Raw genomic sequence first — 24,492 nt, 5'->3', positions numbered from 1 at the left:
GTTTAAAAAAAACATTGCCCTTTCAATTGCTAAGGAAGCCTTAGATCTTAGACACAAGTTGCAGTCTCAAAATATGATGTGGTCAAAAGCAATACAAATATTTCTACCTATCCTCTCTCATAACAAGCAGTGGTACGATCAGAGAACCAAACTGAGTGAAATACTTATAAGTTTAAAAAAACCGACATCTTCTTTGGTCTATACAATGTCAAGCTTTGTTATCATATAATTAACATCATAACCCCCAACCAAATAGCTTTATTTGTAATAGATGAATTACACTAGAACAACAATTAATAAATATGGGATTTTATAGCTCCATCAACACAAAGTTTTAGGTATCTGAGGCATATGACTAGCTAACAGGCTGAATATTTTGTATTCTTGCATTACTGGATAATCCAGAGCAGAAAAAGCAATGTCCCTACCCAGCATCTCTGTCTCATCAGGCCAGCGAGGAAAATAAAAAGTTAACAATTGCTTAAGACTGCTTCCCCATACACATAATAAAAGCAATCAGAAAGCTTAGACTAAAGAATGAAGTCTTAGCCTAATAAAGATCTTCTATAAACTGAGATCAAGGACAACATTCAAACTAAAACTTGATCCCTCAAAAATGCTCATGAAGCATTAATAATTCTTATAACCTGCACCAAGAAATTTACCCTGAAATTGCTGTTCCAGAAGCCTCACTAGGAGAAGAGTGGATTAGTGGTGAAGTTGAAGGTCTGAAGCTATACTGCTCATCCTCTAGAGGCTGCAAGTCACATTCAGGTAGAATGGGTTTATGCTCTGGTAAATAAACAGAATTTAATAACAGTATTTATTTAAGCACAGGGAACAAGTCTACTGTCAAGAAAAGCCTTTTCAACAACTGCTTACATTTATATAGGTTTACTTACCAGTACTAATCTGGGAAGTTGGAGAGAGCTTCCCAAAAGTTACATGTTTTGCATTCCCACCACAAGCAGTACGGGCATCTTTGTTTCTCTTTTCCGTTTTTGCATTTTGCTTCTTTTCATCATTGTTCAATTTCTGCACAGGCTTTGCTGTTGTAGGACTTACTGAGACATATTTACTAGATTGCTTGGCAGGTTTTACGTTGCTGAGTGACAGAGTGTTTCCTGTACTTCCTTCCACCAAATCATTACATGGTTCAGGAACAGCATTTGTTGCTCGATCTACTGTTTCTGAGTCTTCCCTGATACAACATCTACTACTGACATCATTGGTCTGGTAAGCAAGCGGACTTCTCTGTGCTACTTCCATTTTTGCTGCTAAAGGAATTCCACATATCTGTGCTTCATTTCCAGTAGGTGAGGTTTGGGTATCGAGCATATCTGATCCAAGATCAGCATTCACCGATTGTAAACGTTTACTGTTTACTAAATCTGACAACTTTTCTGAACATTTAACACTATTTGCAGTTACGTCTTCATGGTTGGGAACACCAGACAGACTAGTGAAATTCTGAGTATCATTTTCTTCATTAAAATAATCCAGAAATCGCTTCTCTATTTCTTGCTGCTTGCTATGATTATTTATCAAGTCGTCTGCAAGAGTATCTTTATTCTTATCTTTACTCAGTAAAAAGGTATCAGGCATAAGGTTCTGGACAGATGCTTCATGTTTCACAATACTTTCATATTCACTTTCAAGTCCAATCTCATCTGTTTTTTTGAGGTATTTTTCCATATCAAATGCACTATTTTCCACAGTGCTTGATAATACCTGATTAGCAGAAAGTTCCGTCTCTTTAACAGTTCCAGGAAGGAAACATGTTCTTTTACTTTTATTAGAGAGTGCCATCATCATAGCAGCTAGCTGGGAAGGATCAGCACTGGAGGAAGCATTAGCAATAGCAGAGGCAATTGTGCTAATACTCAGTACAGAGTCAGAATGATTAGATAAGCTGTCTTCATGAATTCCATCCTACAACAAACCAAAATGAGTTAAGCACCAAATTAAGAAATTTTTGTTTAGTGTTTTGGTAGTTGGGGTTTTTTATTATTATTATTTTGCATTTCGGTATATGGTAATATATTAACATTTCTTGTTGTTACATATTTAATCAATTGTCAAGAAAGAATACTGCAATAAGCGTAATTCTCATTGTACTGATTTTTTTAAGTCTACTCCACAAAATTTTTTTAAAAGATTAAATAAAGATTGCCTGCTAGAAAGCCTTAGTTCCTGTAAAACTTTTAGAAGCCTAAAATGTTTTAATTCAGTTGGAAGAACTGGGAGTAAAATACCATCAGAAACAAACACAGCAGAAAGGAAACTACCATGACCAAATACACAGTATCTTCCCAATTAACTTTAAACCATCTGTCTCTCTAGAAGGGGAAGACAAAGCTATTTCTACAGCTTTCTCTATCACTCAAGTCTGATTTCGTCTTTAGCTTTCACATTGGCTATTCTTAGCAAAGGGCGTGGAACAAGTAGACAGTCATGTCCAGACCACAATCTCTACCCACCTCTCTTCGATACACATACATTCAGGAAGAAAAGAAAACATCTGTCCTCCTGTAGATATGCATGCATGTCTTCATAAGATCCTCATAAGAAGACTGATGAAGTATGGGGCAGATAAGTGGACCATGACTGGACTGAAAACTGGCTGCTCAAAGGGTTGTGATCAGCAGCACAAAGTCCAGCAGGAGGCCAGCCACTTGCTAGTGGAGTACCCCCAGGATCAAGACTGGGGCCAGTACTGTTCAACGTCTTCATTAATGATGTGGGTGATGGGGCAGAGTGCACCCTCAGCAAGTTTGCTCATCATACAAAATTGGGAGGTGCTGTTTATACACCAGGAGAGCGGGCTGTCATTCAGAGGGACCTCAACAGTCTGGAAAAAATGGGCCAAGAAGCATCTCATGAAGTTCAAAGGCAAATGCCAAGACCAGCACCTGGATAACCCCATGCACCTCTACAGGCTGGGGACCAACCAGCTGGAAAGCAGCTTGGCAGAAAAGGACTTGTGGGTCCCCGTAGACATGTACCTCCATGAACCACCAATGTGCCCCTTGTGGCAAAGGAGGCCAACAGCAACCTGGGCTGCAGTAAGAAAAGAGTTGCCAGCAGGCTCAGGGAGGTGATCCTTCCCCTCTACTCAGCACTGGTGTGATCATATCTGGAGTGCTGTGTCCAGTTATTGACTCCCCAGTACAAGAGAAGACATGGACATACTGGAGAGAGTCTAGTGAAGGGCCACAAAGATGAGTAAGAACTTGGAGCATTTGTCATATGAGGAGAGAGTTGGAATTGTTCCACCTCAAGAAGACAAGGCTCAGGAGGAAATCTTATCAATGTGTATAAATACCTGATGGGGAGAGGAGAGGCAGGGAGGGGTAAAGAAGATGGACCCAGACTCTTCTCTGAGGTATCCAGTGAGAAGAAAGGAGGCAACAGGCACAATCTTAAATACAGGAAATCCCATGTAAACATAAGGAAAAGATTTTTAATGTCAACATGATCAAACACTGGAACAGGTTGCCCATAGAGGACCCAGAGAGACTATATAGAGTTTCCATCCTTGGAGATACGCAAAACGTGACCAGACCTTGATCAACCTGCTCTATTTGACCTGGCTTTGAGTAAGAAGGGATGGACTAGATGATCTCCAGGAGTACCTTCTGACCTCAACCATTCTGTGATTTGTCTGTGTTTGAGAACATTTTAGCATCCGTATCAGACTGAGGGTGACCTAAACTTGTGCAAATTGAGGGTAGGGTAGATTAGAATCTGGATATATATTATCAAATCCCCAAATTACTCATTTTGTATCTAGAACAATAGGGATAAGGATAAATTAGAAAGAAAAGCAATTAGGGCAGTACACAGTCAGATGAGCAATCCAACCAGTCCTACTGCATTTAAGTCTGCAGACTTCATCATTTGATCAGCTAAACCAAGTCAAACTTTCTAGCTACTGATTCCTTTCAGTGATGATGTAGGAGAAGGGCTGTTTCTGTAACTGAATGGGTCTGTACGTGTTCTGCCTGATCAGAAAAAGAACATGACACGTTAAGGCAGAGAAGGTAGGTGTCTAGGATTACCAAATTGAAAAGGCACCTTTTTCAGACTTACACCATGTCAATATTTTTTAATTTTATCACGTAAAAGACTTTATTCACATGGTAAAGACAAGTTGTTTCATTAAAAAAATAGAAGGGAAGACATAGCTGAAATTCAGAAACTTGATTGCAGAACATCAATAGCCTAGGAATCTCTGAAAAAACTATGGGCTGACAGACCAAGCAACTCCAAAAGTGAAGTAGGGAGGAAAAGGAAAATGAGATGGTGATAGTAACACCTGAATCACTACAGGATCATGGCATGCTAATGAAACTATCCTAACAAACAGTGGCATCTGCTAGGATTCAAATGATCGGTATAAAAAGCAGTGAGCTGATATGAGAGTCCAAATGTAGCTGTATTCAAAGCAACAATAATAAGTGGAGTTATTTGAATGTTGTTCAAGTTCATAGTTGCACTTAACAGAAAAATACAAGAGAAATACCTTTGCTTTACTTTTGGTAGCAGCTTCTATATTAATGCTTTTATGTATTCCAGCTGCAGTATCCATCCTATGCCGTGCACCTTCACAGCTGGTAGAATTTGCATGTTCTTTTGTTTGTGCTTCTACGTCATCTAAGAACAAAGAAAAAGACAGGGAATTAATTTACAGTAAATTGTCTAAACACCTGCGTTCTTGGGATACACATGCTCCCTTAATGCTCTATAGAAAAAAGCTGTTATGATGGCACAAATCCAAATACTGCAAGCATCAATTATTTCCATATATAAGCACCAAAATGCATGTTGTGATCTTTACATATAAAATTTTGGAGGAATCTCCTAAATTATTACTTTAAGTTAAGCAGATACCATGGGAGTGTAACTTTTTTTTTTTAAAGATGGCAGGAAAAAATGTAGACTATGTTTTATGCACACACTGTCAGCTCAGCTATAACCCGAACTGTTTTCCTTCTGTCCCTATATCCTCTATACCTATATGAGCAAACAGACCAATTTTCTGGGGTTTTTGTTTGTTTGTTTGCTTGCTTTCTGGCAACACATTTATACAGCTTTTTCAACAGCAAAACTCTGAACAGACCTTAATTATTACAAGACATTCTGGTAGCTATCCAGTATCTGGAAATGCTGAAATATCCAAGACAATTTAGGATACTACTTAGTATTAGAACGTTCTCTTTTCTAAGTGTTTAGGTTCTGTGTTTTTCTGGGGGAAGGGGGTGTGGGGGAGGTGCTCACAGCAAAAAAGATATTTGGTGAATGAAAACTAGAGTCCTTCTATCAGGGATTACTCTTAATAGTCTTTAATAACTATATACAAGTAAGTCTTAACTACTGTTATAACCTCTGTCTATGGATGACTCTTCTGTTCTATAGTTACCTGGAAACACCTCAGACAATTGCGAAATCTCTTGGCCAGTGTCACCTCCTGATGAAAAAGATTGCCTTAGCAAAGCAACAGGTTGCCTCTTCTTCGGAGATGTAATATAGTAACCAAAAGATGGCTATAAAAAAAAAAATACCCCGGAATACAGCATGAGTAAATTTAATCATTAATAAATAGGTTCAGTGGGCTAGCAAAGCAGTTTCAGCCACAGTGCCTCCCCAGTTGGTCTTTGGCTCTCATACCACTGAGAAATAACATATGCCTCCTAGCATTGCAAATGCCTAATCCAAATACATACACTTCCAATATATACATAAAATAAAACTAGCAACTTATTTATACCAGTTAGACAAAAGAAAGTACATATGCTGTCATCATCTCTGCCTGGAGCATGCTCTGCCGCTCAGCCTCTTAACGCGCCAGGACAGAACATGCCAACTCTATCATAAATTCACTAGGACATAACTGAATTACATAAGTATATTTGACAACTTCTTCACATTGTACACACTTCCCCACTTTTCTTTGTCTGCAACACAAATGAGATACTGTCTACCAACAGCAGATAAGAGACAGGTATCAGACAGATGCACAAACCATACAGAAGTATGTTGGTACGTTAGAGTCTAGATGACTACATTTTTACTGAAGTCGGGCATTTGCCTAGATAGCACATCAACTATTAATAGCCATTCAAAGATACCCTCACTCTTCAAATACCCCTGTCTGAGCAGCATTTCATTCAACTACTATGTGGATCGTTTGCTTGGACCGCCAACACGCACCCTGTATATGGTGTACTTTTGTCTCTCTAATCCTACACATAATTAGTTCCTGACCAAAAGGTGAAGATCAAGATTCATCAGTAACACCAGCCAGCCCTTCCCATCAAAAATTCCAAGTGGGAAACGAAAGCCAATCCAGACCTGTCATGCACAGAGAATTTCCTTCACAAGTGAACTTAGAAAAGTAGTTCTTGGAAAGAATTAGTTACAACATAAAAACACAAAAGTAGTACTAGCTGTTGTTCTTGTCCTTTCCTTGTGCCTTAATACTAACATTAAGATACATACCCGTTTCACATCACTGCCTCCACCAAGACAGCCAAGAGCTTCAGATCTCTGACCAAAGAACTCCCCCAAAGACAAACGTAAATAACTGGCATCTTTATCAAGATCAGATGTTCTCAGCAGAATGCAGCTATTGGCAGATTTCCATGAAGTATCTGCTAATTCAGATGCATTTAGAATGTCTTTTTCCACCTGCAAAAACAGTTCAGAAGTTAACTTGCAAATAAATTAGACAACTATTCTGTTTACATTGAGATAATTAGTTACCTGCACAAGTTTGTGTGCTTTCTCAAATTCTTCCTCGTCTTGTGCAATCATAGCTGCTGCTTCAGCTTAAAACCAAAGAGAACATTCATTAAAATAAGGCACAAGTTATTAAGTGCTGTCATTACTATTTTGCATCATTAAACTAAATTTTGAGGGACAGATATTACAATATTTAATTCGACATCTGAGACAGTCTGGGACACACTAGGAGTTATTCCATCCTGTTATGGTGAGAAAAGTTCGTATGAAATTCGTTTTAAGAGAGTACTCCCTGGATCTTTAGGACCCAAAGTAAATCAGCATTTAGCTAACTAACTTAGTGGTGAATGAAGAAAGTCTCTTATGGCCTTAACCCCAAACCAAACTATAACCTTTCAGAGGTTATGCTATCCATGCTAGCTAGAATCGAGCATCATGAGGCTACTTCCAAACAAACTTTTTACTACATTTGGTTTCGAAAATTTCATCAAGGTGGTACCTGTGAATTGGAGCAAAATAGACTGGTTTGTACCAGTTCATTAAATACCTGTGCAAAGTAACAGGCCAAATAAATCAATACTTTTTAAATTGAAATGCTTGTATTATTTTCACAATTACCATTTACAGAACAATGAACACTTAAGGTCTCTTTGCCAAAATGATGTGAAAAACTACTGATCAAGAGATATTGCTCTACCACCTTATTTCAATGTTAATGTATCATTAAGCCCATCAAAACTTATATAATACGTGGCCTTGTACACACAGCATCCCTAATCATAGAAGACACAGGGTAAATGGAGGAATAAGTCAAGAATGGACACAAACTTGTGAAGTGAGTACAACTGTTGTCCATAAAATTACTTACGGAAAGTCGCAATACATACTCTGAGGAAAGAAATAAAGTTGGAATACATCTTTATTGAGCAACCCAACTGCATTTCCTAAAGGCAACCTAGCACTATCAATGACACATTGTTATATCCAGTTGAACTCTAAGTCAGTATCAGTTCTTCCTTAATCCTCTATATAAGCCTACAGCTCTCTGAAGACTTCCTGAAGCACCAAATGCTGTCAAGTGAGCAATCCTGCACTATTCTATACAAGAATACACCATGTGCACAGTTTGTTGACAGAGATAGACATGTCATAAATGAGACTCAGAAGCATCAAATGTAACATTTCCTTTCTGTCCCTACAAATAAGATCTCTCAGCTGTCAAGCATCACACTTGAACATTGCAGACAGGCAAACTAGCAGCCACAAAAATGCTAACCACATTGAATCTGTAAGCACACATCTTCTACCGTGTTGAACAGGTAAGCCAATCAGCTCAAAAGCAGAATTCCTTTAAAAACCCATCAGGCGGGAAAAAGCTAAACAGCCTTGGAAAAATTTACAACAGTCAAATATTCTAACCACTCAACAACCCAAGTCTGAGATGCAGGAAAGTGTGTGAAATATCCTGGCATTTGAAAAACAATGGAGAAGCTCTGCTTTACTGACACAGCAAATAGGGAAGTTTCTACCAAATTGGATTATATTTGCTTATTTCAGCAGAAAACCACTACGGTGTTGAAAATCATTATTTCAACCAATCAACCCTGAGTGATCACTCATTCAAAATACACAATTCTAGACAGCACCATATACAGCTATGCTGGTTTTGGCTGGGATAGGGTTAATTTTCTTCACCGTAGCTAGTATGGGGCTATGGTTTGGATTTGTGCTGAAAACAGTGTTGATAATACAGGGATGTTTTCGTTACTGCTGAGCAGTGCTTACACAGAGCCAAGGCCTTTTCTGCTTCTCACACCACCCCACCAGCGCGGAGGCTGGGGGTGCATGAGAAGCTGGGAGGGGACACAGCTGGGACAGCTGACCCCAACTGACCAAAGGGCTATTCCAGACTATATGGCATCATACTCAGCATGAAGCTGAGGGAAGAAGCTGGGGGAAGAAGACGGAAGGGGGGGACGTTCAGAGTGATGGCGTTTGTCTTCCCAAGTAACCATTACGTGTAATGGAGCCCTGCTTTCCTGGGGATGGCTGAACGCCTGCCTGCCCATGGCAAGTAGGGAATGAATTCCTTGTTTTGCTTTGCTTGCGTGCATGACTTCTGCTTTCCCTATTAAACTGTCTTTATCTCAATCCACGAGTTTTCTCACTTTTACTCTTCCAATTCTCTCCCCCATCCCACCAAGGAGGGGGGAGTGACCAAGCAGCTGTGTCGTGTTTCCTTGCTGGCTGGGGTTAAATCACAAGAACAGCACTCTCTCTGAAAAAAATTAGAACCTTGAGTGGACATGGACATCTTTAGAATACATTAGCCCATCCATATGTCACTTTAGAAACTAGACTAGACTAGGAGAAATACTGTTGCACACATTGCTTGAATCTGTCTTGTAAAACAGATGACCATATGACATTTTGGTGTTAAGGAATTGATTTGTCTACAGTACTACGCGCATATTATTCAAGCCTGTATGACAAACATACAGACTCTCATGAAGATCAGTCTGAGATAGCTTAAGGAAAATAAACAACTGTAAGTAAAAAGAGGTTCAGAAAGCCTGGAATTTGTTAGCAGATGAGAGCCCAGTAAAGCCCCTCAATAAGCTCCAACATTTTTCAGTACCAGCACCATTTTTCAGCATCAAGACATTCCCACGGGGTTCACAAAAAAATTACCAGCTTGTGAGTTCAGCAGCTCTTTTCACATTCTAGTTGATTTTGTAGTAATTTCTTGTTTGTAATTATTTCCTGTCTTATAACCATCATGCAATACAGAATGACTACTGTTTCCTCTTCTTGAAAGAAAGGATAACAATAATTAAAGTCCAAAGGAAAAATTGTGGAAATGACAGCTACAGGAGTTACTTTTGCTCACACAATAGGTACCACTGACACATGTTAGAATGCTTTTAGAAACAAAACAAAAAGACTCTTCATGGGAAGAGTAGGAAACATGGAAAGAAGCTATCAACTATAATTAATGACAATACCCTTACAGACTACTATCAACATCAGCTTTCAAATAATTTGTAGTATCTAAAGACTGAAGGCTTTGCAACACCAAATACTGATGGGGGTTGGGGGGAAAGAAAGTTTACTTCACACTATTACAGATAACAGCTATCTAAAAACGAAAAAGATTACATACATCCCGTAACGAACTCCTCATTTATTTTATCATCTTCAGACAGATTTAAGTCTTGTTCTTCATCAAATGAAGTATAATATGCAAGATCAGTCACCCATTTGCCCTCTTCATTTTGATAGACAATGCTGTGTGGTAAATCACCTGAAAGATATACCAAATGCTACACTGTTGATTAAAATAAAAAGGAATATGGCAAAGTCCCTTAAGTTTAGATTAAGGAGTTGAAAAAAACATAGCTTAAGGTGCTGCAGCTGCAAGCTTAAACTAGTTTCGTCATCAAATAACCAACAGTTTAGAGCAATATACAATAGTCAGTATTTTTTTAAAACAAAAACAAGTCAAAATTTATTCATGCTACATTGTTTTTTATTACCAACTTGCACAACTAAAGAAAAATGCATAGCTTACAATTTTATTTCTTTTTCCATGCAACGGAGTCTGGTCACAATTGTATAGATGAGTTATATCTAAAGCAACCTACCTTTGTCTGTTGTAGCTAAACTTATGTTCTCACAGCTGTCTGCGGTTGGAGACAGGTAAGTATCAGCAAGACCGACTTCACATTCAGTTGCATCTGTCTGAGGTGCACTTGCACTAAGAACTTTAGGAGTGGTGTAGTGTCCCAAAAATCCTCTTGCTGTGTGTAGTACTTCTGCATCAGAAGAAGCAGCCTGACACTCAGAGGACTGTATTTCTTGCTTTGGAAGGACATCCGAGACATCAGCTTTATGGCTGTCCATGCGCTGAAGATACAGTGAATCTAATCGCAGCTCAGCAGCCGTGCAGGAATCTAGCACATCTCCAGTAGTCATGGAATTCTTGGAAAACATTAATCATTTTAAAAGTGTCAGAAGTGCAGTTGTTAACTGTTTGTGCTAATATTTCTAGTTACAAAATAGTCTAAGTTAACTACGTTTGAAAAATACATCTGAAAACAAAGTGGTGTTATTCATTTTTTTGTAAAGAAAATTTGGGTTGTTAATTCAAACTCTAACAACTTTTGAAATGCACTGCCATCTTTTACTCCAGTCTTACTCTGTATGATAAACAGAAATTTAAATCACAATTTCATACCGATTGCCGTACTGCTCTGGGCAGCATTTCTCTTTGCACAGGGCATCCAGTTATCCCTTGATTTTGTGAATCTTCATCACTAGCATTTCCTGTCACAGCCTGGTAAGTGTCAGGAACCTGAAAGTTCTCCTTTTAAAAAAAAAATAAGATTTAAGTTACACTAGAACAGATATACTGAACAAAAAAAAATTAACGCTACAGTTGTTTTTACAATGTTAAAAAATTCTCTAGTAAAGAAATTATCATGCTTTGTTTGTTCATGTGCCACTGCCAGAGGCGTCTCTAGCTGCTAGCACCACCACCAAGGACAGTAGCTCCTAGCTATTCCAATCCATGCATCTGCCTCCAAGGGCATACACAGCAAGACGATGGAGGATCTCTTATTCCTTTCATTCCCTTTAACAAGGGCACCATGCTACTCCTCTTCCCCTTCTGGTTGGCCCACTGCTGGATGAGGACTCCAAATCCAACTCAAAGTCTGTTGTACCTGCCCCACTGCCTATCTACAAAGGAACATCTTACAGAAGTAGAGAAGATCTGAGGTCAGAGAGCAGAACTGTGTTATTTTCACTCTTCAAACAACTACCTATTCTTTTCTTCATGCACAGACGTAGATCAGCAACTGGCAGCCTATGAAGACTGCTCTTACAAGGTTAACGTATCACTTCCCACAAATTAGAAACTCTGATGTCAGTTGGGAAATTTCTGAAATTTCAGAAGCTACAGTTCATTTAACTGTTTAAATCAATCACACTTTCCCATTCTGGTCAAGCATACAACTGCCAGGATTGCATCCGTTGTTGCAAATCCAAGAAAATGGAAAGGCACTTAATCCCTGGCACCCTGTTTGTAATGGAGTTAACTTGTGCTCAAAGATAAACCACAAGCCAGACAGTTGCTGCTCTATGCTTACCTTCCACACACACTGACCACTTATTTAAGGGACGTTTTTACTCTTCTGGAAAAACGAGTCTCTGTCATACTATACGCTTAATAAAACCTTGGAGATGGCTATCCCAGATAATAAACCAGTGATCAAAAAGATTTCATAAACTAGTTGTATGATAGAAAATAAGTGCCAGCATGTTACCTTAATAGTTACAGAAACAAAAAATAAAACGGAATCTTCTGTCAGTAGTGAATTAAATTTCCTTTCAAGAAGTTTAATCAACGTCATAAAAGAAAATTCCGTTCTGTTCTTTGAATTTTGTTGCAGTTAAAACTGTAACTCTAAGAATAGCAACAAGTTAAACTACTGAAAGTAGTTTTGCCACAGAACCATCAGATTAAAATTAAGCAATTCCTACACAGACAATAGGCCCATCTCCTGGATATTACAAGCAAGTTGCAAGCGAGATCAAAAGATGGCCTTAGTTTCAGTTCAGCTGACCACCTTACTGGGGCTGGAGGGGACAGCGCAAAGCAAGCATTTTATGGGTATTAGCTTTCTTACGGAGATTTATCTTTTATCAAAAATTCTTTGCATTCAGAGGCTGGTAATCAAAATTAAAATCATGCCATCACAAGACAATGGTATCAGTAGAGACTTCTGCTTAGTTACCAATGATGTAATTTCCCTTAGCAGACTCGAGAGGATCCCAAATGCTTATCTACAAACATCTTACCATCTCTGACACTGAAAACCACCACTAGGAAGCTGAGAGGGGAAGCAAGGTGGACAAGAAACATTCGTATCTTAAAGCATTCAAGGGAATGCCTCAGAGGTACAATAAGTTCAGACCAGCATAAACAATCCAAAACTCTAAAAGCAATTTTTGCTTTTGTAATAAGGATTAAGAAATGCAGTATTAAGTAGTCCAGCAGAAGCAGTTCATGTTCAGGAAATACTACTGATGCTATATTAGTTATTACAGAATTTCTCTGAGGACAAGTCTCCATCATCCCGGAGAAAGGACAGAAATCCAGTCTTAGAAGTCTGGGGTTTTGGCTTTGTTTTTCCCCCCCCCCCCCTTTGCATGATCAAGTAACAGAATTGACTGCACAAGGTTCTCTACCAGAGCTGCTTATCAGGAGAAAGGAGAACGCTATGCACAGGACAAAGAGGAGTGTGAGAAGCAAGGTTAGAGAGGAGTGGGAAACCTGAATGGAGGCTTGAATAAAGGGGACACCTTAATAGGAAACTCTTCAGCTTTGCTGCAAGCCTTCCTGACTAATGCCTCTTGGGACAGCCAGCTACTTACCTAATTCCACCTTATAAACAGCAAGACCTTCTGTAACAAGCAGATGAATCAGCTGCTAGCTCTGCACTACAAGGAAGAGGAAAAAAATACAAAAATAGCTACCTAGCTTCTTTCCTTTTTTTTTTTTTCCGCCCCCCAAGGAAAACCTTGCAGAAGGAACAGAAGAAGTCAGAAGCTCACTCAAACGGCTTTGTTTCTAGTTTAGAGCTGTATTTGCTACCTTTAAATTTAGAAAAGAATCCTCTTGCTGTACAGGCTAGCTGTTGGGCAGTATTTGGGAAAGAAATAAAACCTAGTTCACCCTGGCACACAACCCTCAACAATGCTACCATATTTAAGGGCCACTGGGCGTGCTGAGCTTTGAACTTTACTTTAAACCTACTTGAAATAAGCCATTTTCAGAAAGCTTCAGTGCTGTACAGCATTCTGAGAGTTTCTGTATGTCGGTGTCTCCTCTTGTCATTTCTGGTTGTATCAGCTGCTCAAAATAGGCTTCCAGTTGGTTATCAAAGAACTCTTCATCATCAATATCATCATCTATTGAAACAGAAGAAAATATCCTATTCATCTTTCACAGACATTTTATATCACCTGACATACTATCAAAGCAACTCCGTAATTTTTAATACATTGAGTCTCACAATACACTCACACAGTCAGAGCAGAATTATCCTGGTCTTCCCTTGAAATAATTGGGTCACAGAAACATGTAATTGTCCTACTCCGTGACTAGTGATATACAGCAAAACAAGATGACTATAAGCTAGCATGTTAACTCCCAGGCTACCAAATGACTCATCTTCCTTCACATGATCTATACACCACCACATTCCAACTAGCGAATTGTATACATAGTCATAAATTAAAAGTAAAATATATAAGTAACATTTTTCGAACTTCACAGAAAGTGACAGAAACATAGTTCTATATTTCAATGGCAAAAAACATTAAGTGCTATTACTAAGAACAGTACTATTTCTATTTGACAAGTGAGAATTTTTCCAAGACACAATTTTTCTTGTTTTGGGGCTGTTTTTTTAATTTGTGGGGGCTGGGGGAAGAGGACAGTTTCCAGGGCTTTTGTTTAGTTGTTTTTGAAGACCCAAACATCAGTCAGCTTTTTAGGGCATGGTTAAATACACTCTCAAAACCACTGTAAAACATATTCCAAGACAAAGTTTGACATCTTTACTTTTTATTCTTTCATTTCCAGCAAACAGTATCCTGTTCATGTTTTTCCTTATTTAAAAAAAAACAAACAAACAAAAAAAACCAACCCAAACAACAGTACACTCAAACAGGTCTTGCATTTATAAACTCACAACTATATTTTGTTTTCAACATAATTAAATAAGTGTTCATTTTGCTGGTGATGGTTTAAGAATTCTCCAGCAATTTTGCCTTTGTAGTATATTTCAATTCTTCTCTCCAAAAAGGTAATTCTGAAGAATCTTCTCAGTATTTCCTTCTGCCAAAGAGGTCTACACACCGCCAAGAACGTACAGGAAAAAAGTACATATATACACACAGGGGTAAGTTCATCATTATTTTTGCATTCCCAGTTTTGCCAGTGCCCAGTACAAAGAGCCTGATTTACAGAAGCACACTCTTGCAACAAAATGCAATTTAGTTGAACTGGTAGCTATGGATGCTCAGCAACTTTGATATTACAGAAAGCCATCAGGATCTGTAACATTTGAGAGTTAACAAATGAAAGATCTGCATCACGGCTCTGTTTCCACATATGATACTGGAGAAGATGGAGGGATTACAGCAGGCTAAGTTTCTTCAGTTTTTGAAAGAGGACTAATACCTATCCTCATAACAAATGTCCATAGAGTGCTTTAAAAATTATATAAGGATTTGTTAGTTACCCGAATGGTAGACAAACACCTACAATTCAAACTCAAATTAACAACATGATAATTGTTTTAATCTCATTTACCTATGTTTTGATTTCTTCTTTGTGAAACTGAAATAATAATCCGCTATCTTCCAAATAATGAGAAAGTAGATTAATGTATTTGACCTCAGACACCAGAGACTTCCTCCTTATTTCTAGAAATACTCAGCTGCCAAATTTACACTGAATACAGAATTACATGATAAAAAAATTGTGCAGTGCACACTGACCAGGAAAAATAAAAAGATCGGTTAGCTTCATCAGTACTGAAACCCTGAATAGACAAGTATTTTCAACTAAAGGCTACCAACTCCTTATGAGGGCAAACAAAAGTAATTCCATCCCCTTGCGTGGAAAAAAATAGTATTTTTACTCAGCAAACTATTAACTTCATTTTTATACACTTAACGCACAAGTGAAGTTATGCAACAAGAAAGAACAAGACGACTTCAAAAGACAGTCAGGACATCTGTAGATATAATAGGGAGAAATCCAGTAACCCTACTTGGATACAGGGCTGCTTGATCTCAAAACAGCAGTAAACCTATTTATCACTCTGCCTTCCTCATTCTTGGTGCATCTGAGGACATACCCTGTCATCCGTCACATTATGTGCAAAGTCAACTGCATTAATAAAGAAGAGCATGTTTGTCCTTCAGCAGCACCCACTGGAAGGGCACAGAAATTTCAAAACTCTTTGTTTACTTATACAGAACTCAAGCTCTCACTTTTATCCCTGCGGGTAAACTCGACTTCCAACCTGGGTGTCATCCTGCATGTGTGGCATGTAAAGAGAACTGAAACTCAAGTAAAAAGTTAATTCTGACTGTATGTACATGTTCTTCATCATAAAAGTTTATCTCTATTAATCTAAACTGAAATTGTAGTTAGGGTTACCACTTTTTTAAATGAATGCCCACATTTCTACCTGTATTTTTGATTCACAGTAACTGAGGACTGCTGTTTAATTTTTTAGATTAGACTTCCAATTGTGATTTTCTCTGACAAATTCCATAGCCACATACTCCTACTACAATTTGAAAACAGTTTTCTTTCAAATTCCTAACACTAGTTTTTGATCAAGCATAATCCTATATTAAATACTTCAGTAAACCAATACCTTTCTTCTCAAGTATGCAACAGCATTGTGTCAGAATTCTATACTCAACTATCCAGAGTTATAAATACACTTACCAGTGGAATCTTCTTCTGAGCTTGCAAGAGATGAGAGTTTCTCATTTTCCAAAAAACTTGAAAGGCTATTGCTAAGATGATCACTTGATATTTCACCTTCTATCAGCTTTTCTGAAGGTTCAGATGGACCAACCTGTGAAAAGCATCCATAAAGAAATGTTTCTAGGAGTTACTAGCTATTGTATAAATTCAGTTAATAATAACCAATTAATGAGGTTAATAATATTCCAAAACTCCTCCCCCACCTTTTTCTTTTTCCTACTTATCCCAGCAAACATTCTAGTTCCAATGGACTTTGCTTGCTAGCTTCCAGAATGGATACATGCAAGAAATACAGAGATAAAAAAGGGGAAAGAAGGAAAAAGCATCTCAATGACACCAAACTTAAAAACCTCAAAAATAAAATACTGAACCATTGCATTAAAGAGTTCATACTTGAAAAAAATGCCTCTCATTCACTAAGCTGCAATCCCAACTTAAAAGTACAAAGGCAACTCTCAATAGTTTCCTATGCTGCTAAAACAGTGCTTCTTCAGAAACTGTACACCCAGATCAACCTTTTGTTGATAATTTCTTCAAATGAGCATACTAAATTACTTATAAAGTAGTACTTCAGCTGAATCTAGCTAACTGTAAATACTGTATCTTTTATATACCTGAATCATTTTTAAAAACAGCACAATGTAATGTCTGGTTTGGATTTAGTCTCACATTCTTTGTGATTCACAGATCATCTTTGACAGAGAGCAAAAAAGCCAAAGTTCAGAAAGGAACAAATTTGAAAGGGACTTGAACTATGGTTTTCAGATGACAGGCTGTGAGCATTCAACTGCAACTCGTTGACCACTGCGGCCCCTAGAAAAATCAAATGAAAGAAAACTAAATCGATTTAGTAAATAACAGCCGACACATTAAGGAGCGTAGACCGGACAGCATCTGGCTGCAGCCTGAGGCGTATTTTCTATACGGGCCACGAGATCTCCCATTCCTGTCTGCCTTGTATCTCTCTGCCCATAATTGTCAGCTTCTCTAACACAGTAGATAAAAACAGCTGAAGCACAGCCCTGTCTGTCAATACCTGCAGCTATGTGCTAGCTCTGGGATAGCAGTGCACACACCAAAGAAAAAAAAAAAAAAAAAAAAGAGGCCGCAGGAAGATTGTGTTCTTATAAATGGTGCAGTTTTTAATGTTGAGGACACTGAAGAAGTCATCTGAACTAATATTCCTCAAAGTAATTAACAAGCACAGGGACAAGTCAAATCAGGTGGATATTGTCTACTTCAATTTCCAAAAACATTCCAAAAGTTCATTAAAAGGCTTTTCACTAAGCTAAACTACAATTGGGATAAAACATAAGGTCCTTACATGGATAAAGAACTACAAGACAGCAGATGGTAGGAGTAAACAACAATTTTCACAATTGAAAAAGATTACGTGGAGCCATGCTCCCATGGTACTAATTATGTTATGTGATCTGCAAAAAGGAGGCAAAGTGAGGCATGACACGTTCAGCATGCTAGCACTGTTACAAACCTAAGGATACACAACATAACACAATAAAGACAGTTCAAGTCCCTCCCTCCTTCTCTCACGGAATTAAGTCTACTACAAAATTAATATTAGAAAACTTTTAATTTCCCTGGATGGAGAAAAGGTTTCACCTTGTTATTCTTACTGTCTGGAAGAAAACATATTCCAGTTGACAAATCTGGAACAAAAGAAGGTAGCGTAATCAGTATTTTATTATGTTTGTGTTATACTACCAAGTGCTAACTATTCCATAAGATAGCAGACCGAGCCTCTTGAAGGTCTTGGCGTACACCATAAAAACAATCCCAAAACATACACTTCATCACAATACAAAAGTTTACATGTTCTTATAACAATGATCAAAAGCATCTGAGAGTAATTAAAAAGGCAGGGCTTCATCAGAACTGTAAAAATTATGCAAGACAATTACTGCCTTAAGGACTTCTATAAGGCAGTGCAGAAAAGTAAGGAGTCCCAGGTTGCACTAGCAGAAGTGGGAACACGTGTTCCATTCCACTGTTGCATTTCGCCTATTGGGCCAATTCTTTTTTTGGATCACTTGTAAGCAGCTTCCATTTGTCATTGTGTTATATCCATCCATAATCCAATTGCAAGTCCCAGATGACAAAAGAATATTTTAGGCATGCACATACAGATTTTAGCAAAATAGGTTCCTAATTCTTAAACAATAGATAGGAATAAAAGGCAATTTCCAGACTAGAATCCTAAACCTCGAAGAAACAACAAGTTAAAACCAATTAACTAAATACAATCAGGCAGTATCAAGTCCAAACACTGGACAGTCCCAGTTTTCCAAAGCATCATGATTTTTGTTGCCATAGTTACTGCCACTTCCTCAACACTACAATAAGTGATTGAAGTCAACGCTTCACTGTTAGAAGTGTGTTTTATAAGGACCCATTTATATTACAAACCATAGTACTTTCTGATTAAGTATGTTCGCTATTAAATTATTAATACTTACCTTATGAAAACGTATGCAAATATTCAGATAAAGCTTAGACAAGGGTAATGACTAGAAGTATATATTTACTAAGTATATTTACTCAATTTTAAGGAATGAGCAGAATTTAATCACAGGACTGGCAGTAGCAAAAAACCCAAACAAATTTAATATCAATAGCCACGCTTTTAAAATAAGTTACAGAAAATTATTTTGCTTCCACTACTCCATTCATACTTAAAAAAAGCATAGTTTTCACAGCAAGTATTCCAAACTACTTTTTCATGCATCATCTCACTAGAAAAGTAGGTTTCCAGCTTCTATAACAGCAGTTAAAGATCACCTATTACAGGTTGGAATACGGCAAGAAAAGAGATGTTAGTTAAAATATAATCTCATAGACGTACACCTACTGAAAGAGAAGGGGTAGAAAACAACGTACACTTTTTCCACAAGTAAAGTTCCTGAAATTAATTCAGATTCCTATTAGCATTCTAATTATGGTATTTTATAGCAAGCATTATTTTCACCAGCTTCCTATCTAGCTTTGTACTTTGGGGAGAAATCTAAGAACACAATGTCAACCACAAGCTTTCTGTTTTCAGTTTGTTCAAATCAAAGAGACTCTTTTTCAAAACCCATTTACACTATGCCATAAAACAGTGAAAGGGTCAAGAGAAGGCATCTATAGCATAAAAAGCTAATTACACTGAGAATAAGTATACAATTTTTCTCAAATTTTAATACCTTCCAATCGTTCAAGTGGCAATACCTCAAGTAAGGTATCTTGACTGTGATTTGAATGCTCAATGACATTCTGATTTTGCTCTCCGTATACTGAGTAGGATTCTTTCAAAATACCAGAAGCTGGCTGCAGTTCTTTAACTTGTGTAGCAGCTTCCCTAGAAAGAGAATTATTTCAATGTAAAAATCACTCTGTGAGATACATAGATCAACATTAGCATACAACAACTTTATATATAAAGATTTGATAAATCCCCCAGTTTTAATGCCTTCATCTCTAGGAAGTCAGCTGTTCCCATTAACATAGATTCTACAAACCTAATACCTGTCATTTTACAATAAAGGAATAAATATCAAGATTACAAGGGCTTCAGTTTCACAATCTAAAGTGAGAAACAAATAGTGAAATTCAATGTAACATACGCCTCTCTACTTTTTTCTGTTTGTTCCTTTTTCTTTTATTTCTGCAAAAAGAGAGAAAAGTATAAGGCGAAAAGGGTCTATGCCAGGTGAGTTCCATGATCCGTGCAAGAGCAAGTCAAACCCTAGACAAGATTTTCCTAAGTCCACAATATCAGCACGCCTTTTGTAACATTAAATTAGGGACTAAATCATAAAGAACATGACTTACTGAAATTGCACATAGTTCTGTTTAAAAAGCAGCTTTTATAATTCTGCAGGAAAGTTATTTTTCACTTCTGGTTTCATAGGACTTCAACATAGGCCGATAAGCTAATCATGTAAGATGTTACAAGTTCCACATTGAGTGAACTGAATCATATTTTTCCTTTAATATTTTCCATGTATCAATAAAACTATCATTTGAAAGTCTAAAATGCAGTTATTCCATGTTTGTATTTTGTTTAATTGAGTACAATCAAGAAGCTGACTCCCTCTCTTAAATCTTACATGCCTTGTTTTTACAGGGACATACTGCCCATGGTGCTATTTTATCAGTGAGAAAGATGCACACTGCGGTTTCTGTTGCAACAACAGGAACAAATTTGACCTTGTTTAGAATAACCCATGCAACAGCTTCCAACACTTCCACCACTTAGTAATGCTCTCTAAATTATTTCACCAACACTAGCCATTTTTTAAGAAATAGCAATCACTGAGGCTACAAGAAAGCTAAATTTAATAGAAATTGATGTTCCTTTCTGTATGCAAACTGCACGATACTTACTTGGAACAGATTTAAATCAGCGCAAACCATTATTCACACACATGACGTGAATCAGAAACATCAGCTTAATTCTAGATTATGTAATGTAAACTAGGTAAATACAAGCTAGATTCAAATAAGTCAATTGATTAATCACACTTAGGAAATTTGTAATTAGTGTGACAAAAAAACAAAACATCATAGTTTTTTTTAAAAAAAAAAAAAAAACACTTCTAAAGATTCATTCCTGTCACGTACATGAAGCCAAATTAATCAATTAAGCAGCAGAATGCTGTTCATGCAGGGCTGTACAGCCTAAGTGATAGCATTGCACAGGACGCTTCCACATAGCCTGCCACTATCCCTCTTCAGGAAACAGGGAGGAGCTGCTTTAGTAGGAAAAGCTGCCCAGGCTGCCAAACACTGTAAGCTAACAGGCTGGTGCACAGCTGAACTCTCCAGTTACTGCCATCAAAGGCCAGTAGCAGAAGCTGCTGCTGAGGTGGGCAATTCAATTCTGAACTATTCCATAATTAGCTTACGGTACATATAAATCTACATACTGGTATGTGTATTGTAGGACAGAATTAGATTTTAACTATCTCACTTACATGTCATCACGAAAGCTGAGGGCAAATCTCCCCATTGGCTCAGGATCTGACTGACTACTGTGAGAAGATCCTGATAGAGGTGAATGTTTCCCTTCCAAATAGGATGCACAGATATCAGAAAGCCTGTAAAGGTGGGGAGGAAAAACACAAAACAGAATCATTCTAATATGCACCTCTCCTGTTTTCCAAAGACTTGGGGGAAAAAAAAAAAATCCTATTGATCGCCACTCATCTCCTATAAGTTCAATTATTTGAATATTTCAGCATTTTCTAGCCAATCTGTATTTACAGGTACACATATGTACCCAGAATGATCCTCTCCAGACTTCTGTAGTTCTTTAGAGAAACACTACATTATCATTTTTAGTGGCTAGTGCTGTCCCATTTGGAACGCACACTTCTGGAAAGACAGGGTATAAAAGTCTGATCTTACTACTTGTTAAGTCACAGGACAGCAGTTGAGTGAGCAAAGGCTTCTAACTGTTACTCTTTGCTCTACTCCTTGCTGAACGGATCATTATAAGTTTTCATTTGTATCCATAACACTAGTTCTTACACTACCCTTTCTAAAATGAGCCAGATTCAGGCAAGTTAAATGAAGAGTTAATAGAGTTACGAGAGCACACGTGTAAAAATTATATTATTCTCTATATGACTTCAAACTTGAGTATAGTAAGCTGAAGAGTCGAGTTAAAAGAAACTTGATTGTTATCAGTCTAAAAACTAAACTCTTTTAAATGGCAATTTTAATAAAAGTATTTGTGAGTTATGAATGTAATGCAGATTTTTCACTGCTAATACAATCAATCCTATGTTTGCTGATTAGTACGCTACTGATTAGTAAATAGTTTTATCATCTACCAAATAATCTGTCAAAAGAATTTTTCCTCTCCAAAGTTAAATGTTTCAAGCCAGTCAACTGTTTTTTATATTATTAAGTGCTATTAACTGATAGTCTCACCTGTTGTCACAGCCTTTTTTACTCCTAGCAACAGTTGAAGCTGCAACAGGTAAGCCAGGGTTTGAGGAAACAGTAACATTTTCAAAAATGACACTTGCACTGCTATTCAGCGAATGGCCCAAGAAGCTTGGAAATGTCTCATCAGCAATATTTCTGAAGTCTTCCATCATCCTGCACAAGCTGCTTAAAATAGCACTCTGCTTGGCAACACGATCAGCCCTGGTCCAGCAGCATCTGAAAGTAGGAACAAAACAACTATACAGTTACACAAGTCACAGGAATGCTGTCAAAAATATGTTACTTACACATCACGGCCAATATTCTTTGGCAACCACCCCACTTTATCCACAAACGTGCTCAAAAATTATTTCCCGTCCTCTCACCTCAAGCCCTTTGGGGGCCACAGAGTTTTACAGCCTTCTTCGGCTTTCTAAAAAGAGCCGCGCTCCTGCAAGTTAAGAGTACCGACGCTGCAAGACGTGCCAACCTATATTTAGCCTGTAAAGCTGCTTGGACCCAGCCAGCCTTCCTCCATTTCCACAGCAGCGAGCACCTGGGGAGCTATAAACTCCGTGACGCGATCATCTCGGGCCGCTACTCGGCAGGCTGCAGCCTAACGCTACTGACCTCAACACGGAAGGCCTGGGCTCTCCCCCCCCTCAGCACTCCCTGCAGGCACCACCACACGCACACATCCCCCCTCCGGCGCGGCCCGGGAGCGGCACAACGGCCCCGCCGCAGGCCGGGCCGGGGAGCGGCTGGAAGCCAACGACCCCTTTTCCTCCAAACGGGAGGAGATCGGCCCTGCCCCTCCCCGGAGCCGCCGCGGCCAAGACCGAGGGGCCCGTCCCCCCCGCGTCCCGCCGTAACTCGCCTGAGAGGAAAGGGAGAAACCGTCGCCCAACCGCCAAAACTTCAAACCGCCGCTCCCTCCGCACGCGCCGTCCCGCGCCCCGCCGCCCTGCCCTGCCCTGCTTGGCCCCGCCCACGCCGCTCCGCCGCGCGGCGCCCCCCAGCGGGCGGGCGGGCCCCACCCCCTCACCTGGCGCGGGACAGAAACGACAGCCCCCACCCCCCGGCCAGGGGCGCGTGCGCAGCGCCGCCGCTCACCGCCCAAACTTTCCGCCAGCCCGCGCGCGCCCTTCGCCCTCCCGCCCACCCGCACGCACCCCGCCTCGCCCCGCCGCCAGCCAATGGGCGAGCCCCGGCCGGAGCCGGCGATTGGTTGGCGGGGCGCGGCAGGAGGAAAAAGTTGGAGGGAGGGGCGAGAGAGGGGGATGCTGATTGGGCGAGGGGCGCGCGGCACCGCCCAGCCCCGCCCCCCGCCGTGCCCTGTCGTCCGTTAGGCGGGAAGGCGGGGAGCTCCCCCGCGAGAGCGGAGCCGGGGTCAGGTAATTTCGCGCCAACACCGGCTGAGGGTTTTCTTTTTTTGGAAAGGGACGATGAAATCGGTTATTTCAGGTATTTGCTAACGGACCGGTGAGGTTTGAATCCCGGTACCGGTGAGTAGCTCGGGGTCTTTCAGGGGAACGGCGGCGGCCCCTGAGGCACCGCGTCGCCGCTGAGATGTGCCGCCAGCGATGTCTGACCAACCGGTCTGGCCCTGCTGCCCCGGGCCAGGGCATAACCACCTAGAAAGGAAAAAGCTTTAGTCGGATTTACTCATGTGACATTTTTTATTGATATGACAGGCGTTGTTTGTATCACTGACTTTTTTCCTGTCGCATTGTTGCTATATGAGTCACTTTGAAGAGGCTGAGTGGTGTGCCGTTTATATACAGTACCTGGATAATTTTATTTCAATTTTGAAGCATGAAGCACGTGTTTTTTAAGTAGAGGATGAGAAGGCAGCCAGTGCCTTCCAAACAAGGTACATAGGAATACATGTATGTGTGTATGACAACTTTGAAAGATCTAAATCAAATTCAGTGTTATTCCAGGACATTTTTAAAATGCACTTCTACAATTGTATTCCTGGTATGGAGACTGCAAAAAGCTAGAATGAGAGTGAGAATTCACGCACTCAACGTCATCAGAATTTCATACATATGTTCAAAACAAAAACAAACAACAATTAAAAAAAAAAAAAAAGCAAACCAAACCACTTCGTGGCTACTACAAGATCCAAAAACTTCTAGTCTTGGAAGTTCAAGCTGAGATGTGCTCCAAGCACGTAAACAGTATATGGGATAATGCATATCTTCTTTCAGAAGAAGAAAAGGGACAGCGGCCTTACA

The 24,492-nt window shown here is 39.2% G+C and overlaps 1 protein-coding gene across 1 annotated transcript in view; it reads right to left on the bottom strand.

Moving 5' to 3' along the window:
* The window catches only part of CEP192 (centrosomal protein 192), a 74,559-nt gene extending 52,116 nt beyond the window's left edge, over window positions 1-22,443 (bottom strand). The window contains exons 1-15 of the mRNA XM_082327231.1: window positions 22,256-22,443; window positions 21,295-21,417; window positions 19,522-19,676; window positions 17,942-17,988; window positions 16,280-16,412; window positions 13,565-13,719; window positions 10,982-11,110; window positions 10,389-10,725; window positions 9,908-10,048; window positions 6,766-6,830; window positions 6,502-6,690; window positions 5,423-5,546; window positions 4,526-4,656; window positions 903-1,932; window positions 666-792 (exon numbers count right to left, since the gene is read on the bottom strand). Coding sequence (XP_082183357.1) covers window positions 666-792; window positions 903-1,932; window positions 4,526-4,656; window positions 5,423-5,546; window positions 6,502-6,690; window positions 6,766-6,830; window positions 9,908-10,048; window positions 10,389-10,725; window positions 10,982-11,110; window positions 13,565-13,719; window positions 16,280-16,412; window positions 17,942-17,988; window positions 19,522-19,676; window positions 21,295-21,417; window positions 22,256-22,425 — 3,056 coding nt within the window. The 5' untranslated portion in view covers window positions 22,426-22,443. The remainder of the gene's footprint in view (window positions 1-665; window positions 793-902; window positions 1,933-4,525; window positions 4,657-5,422; window positions 5,547-6,501; window positions 6,691-6,765; window positions 6,831-9,907; window positions 10,049-10,388; window positions 10,726-10,981; window positions 11,111-13,564; window positions 13,720-16,279; window positions 16,413-17,941; window positions 17,989-19,521; window positions 19,677-21,294; window positions 21,418-22,255) is intronic.
* Window positions 22,444-24,492: the final 2,049 nt, after the last annotated feature.

This window comes from Platalea leucorodia, assembly GCF_965183815.1.
Source record: "Platalea leucorodia genome assembly, chromosome: 1".
Taxonomy (NCBI): domain Eukaryota; kingdom Metazoa; phylum Chordata; class Aves; order Pelecaniformes; family Threskiornithidae; genus Platalea; species Platalea leucorodia.
Note: the sequence above shows the minus strand (reverse complement) of the source record. Positions and strands in the feature narration are given on the sequence as shown.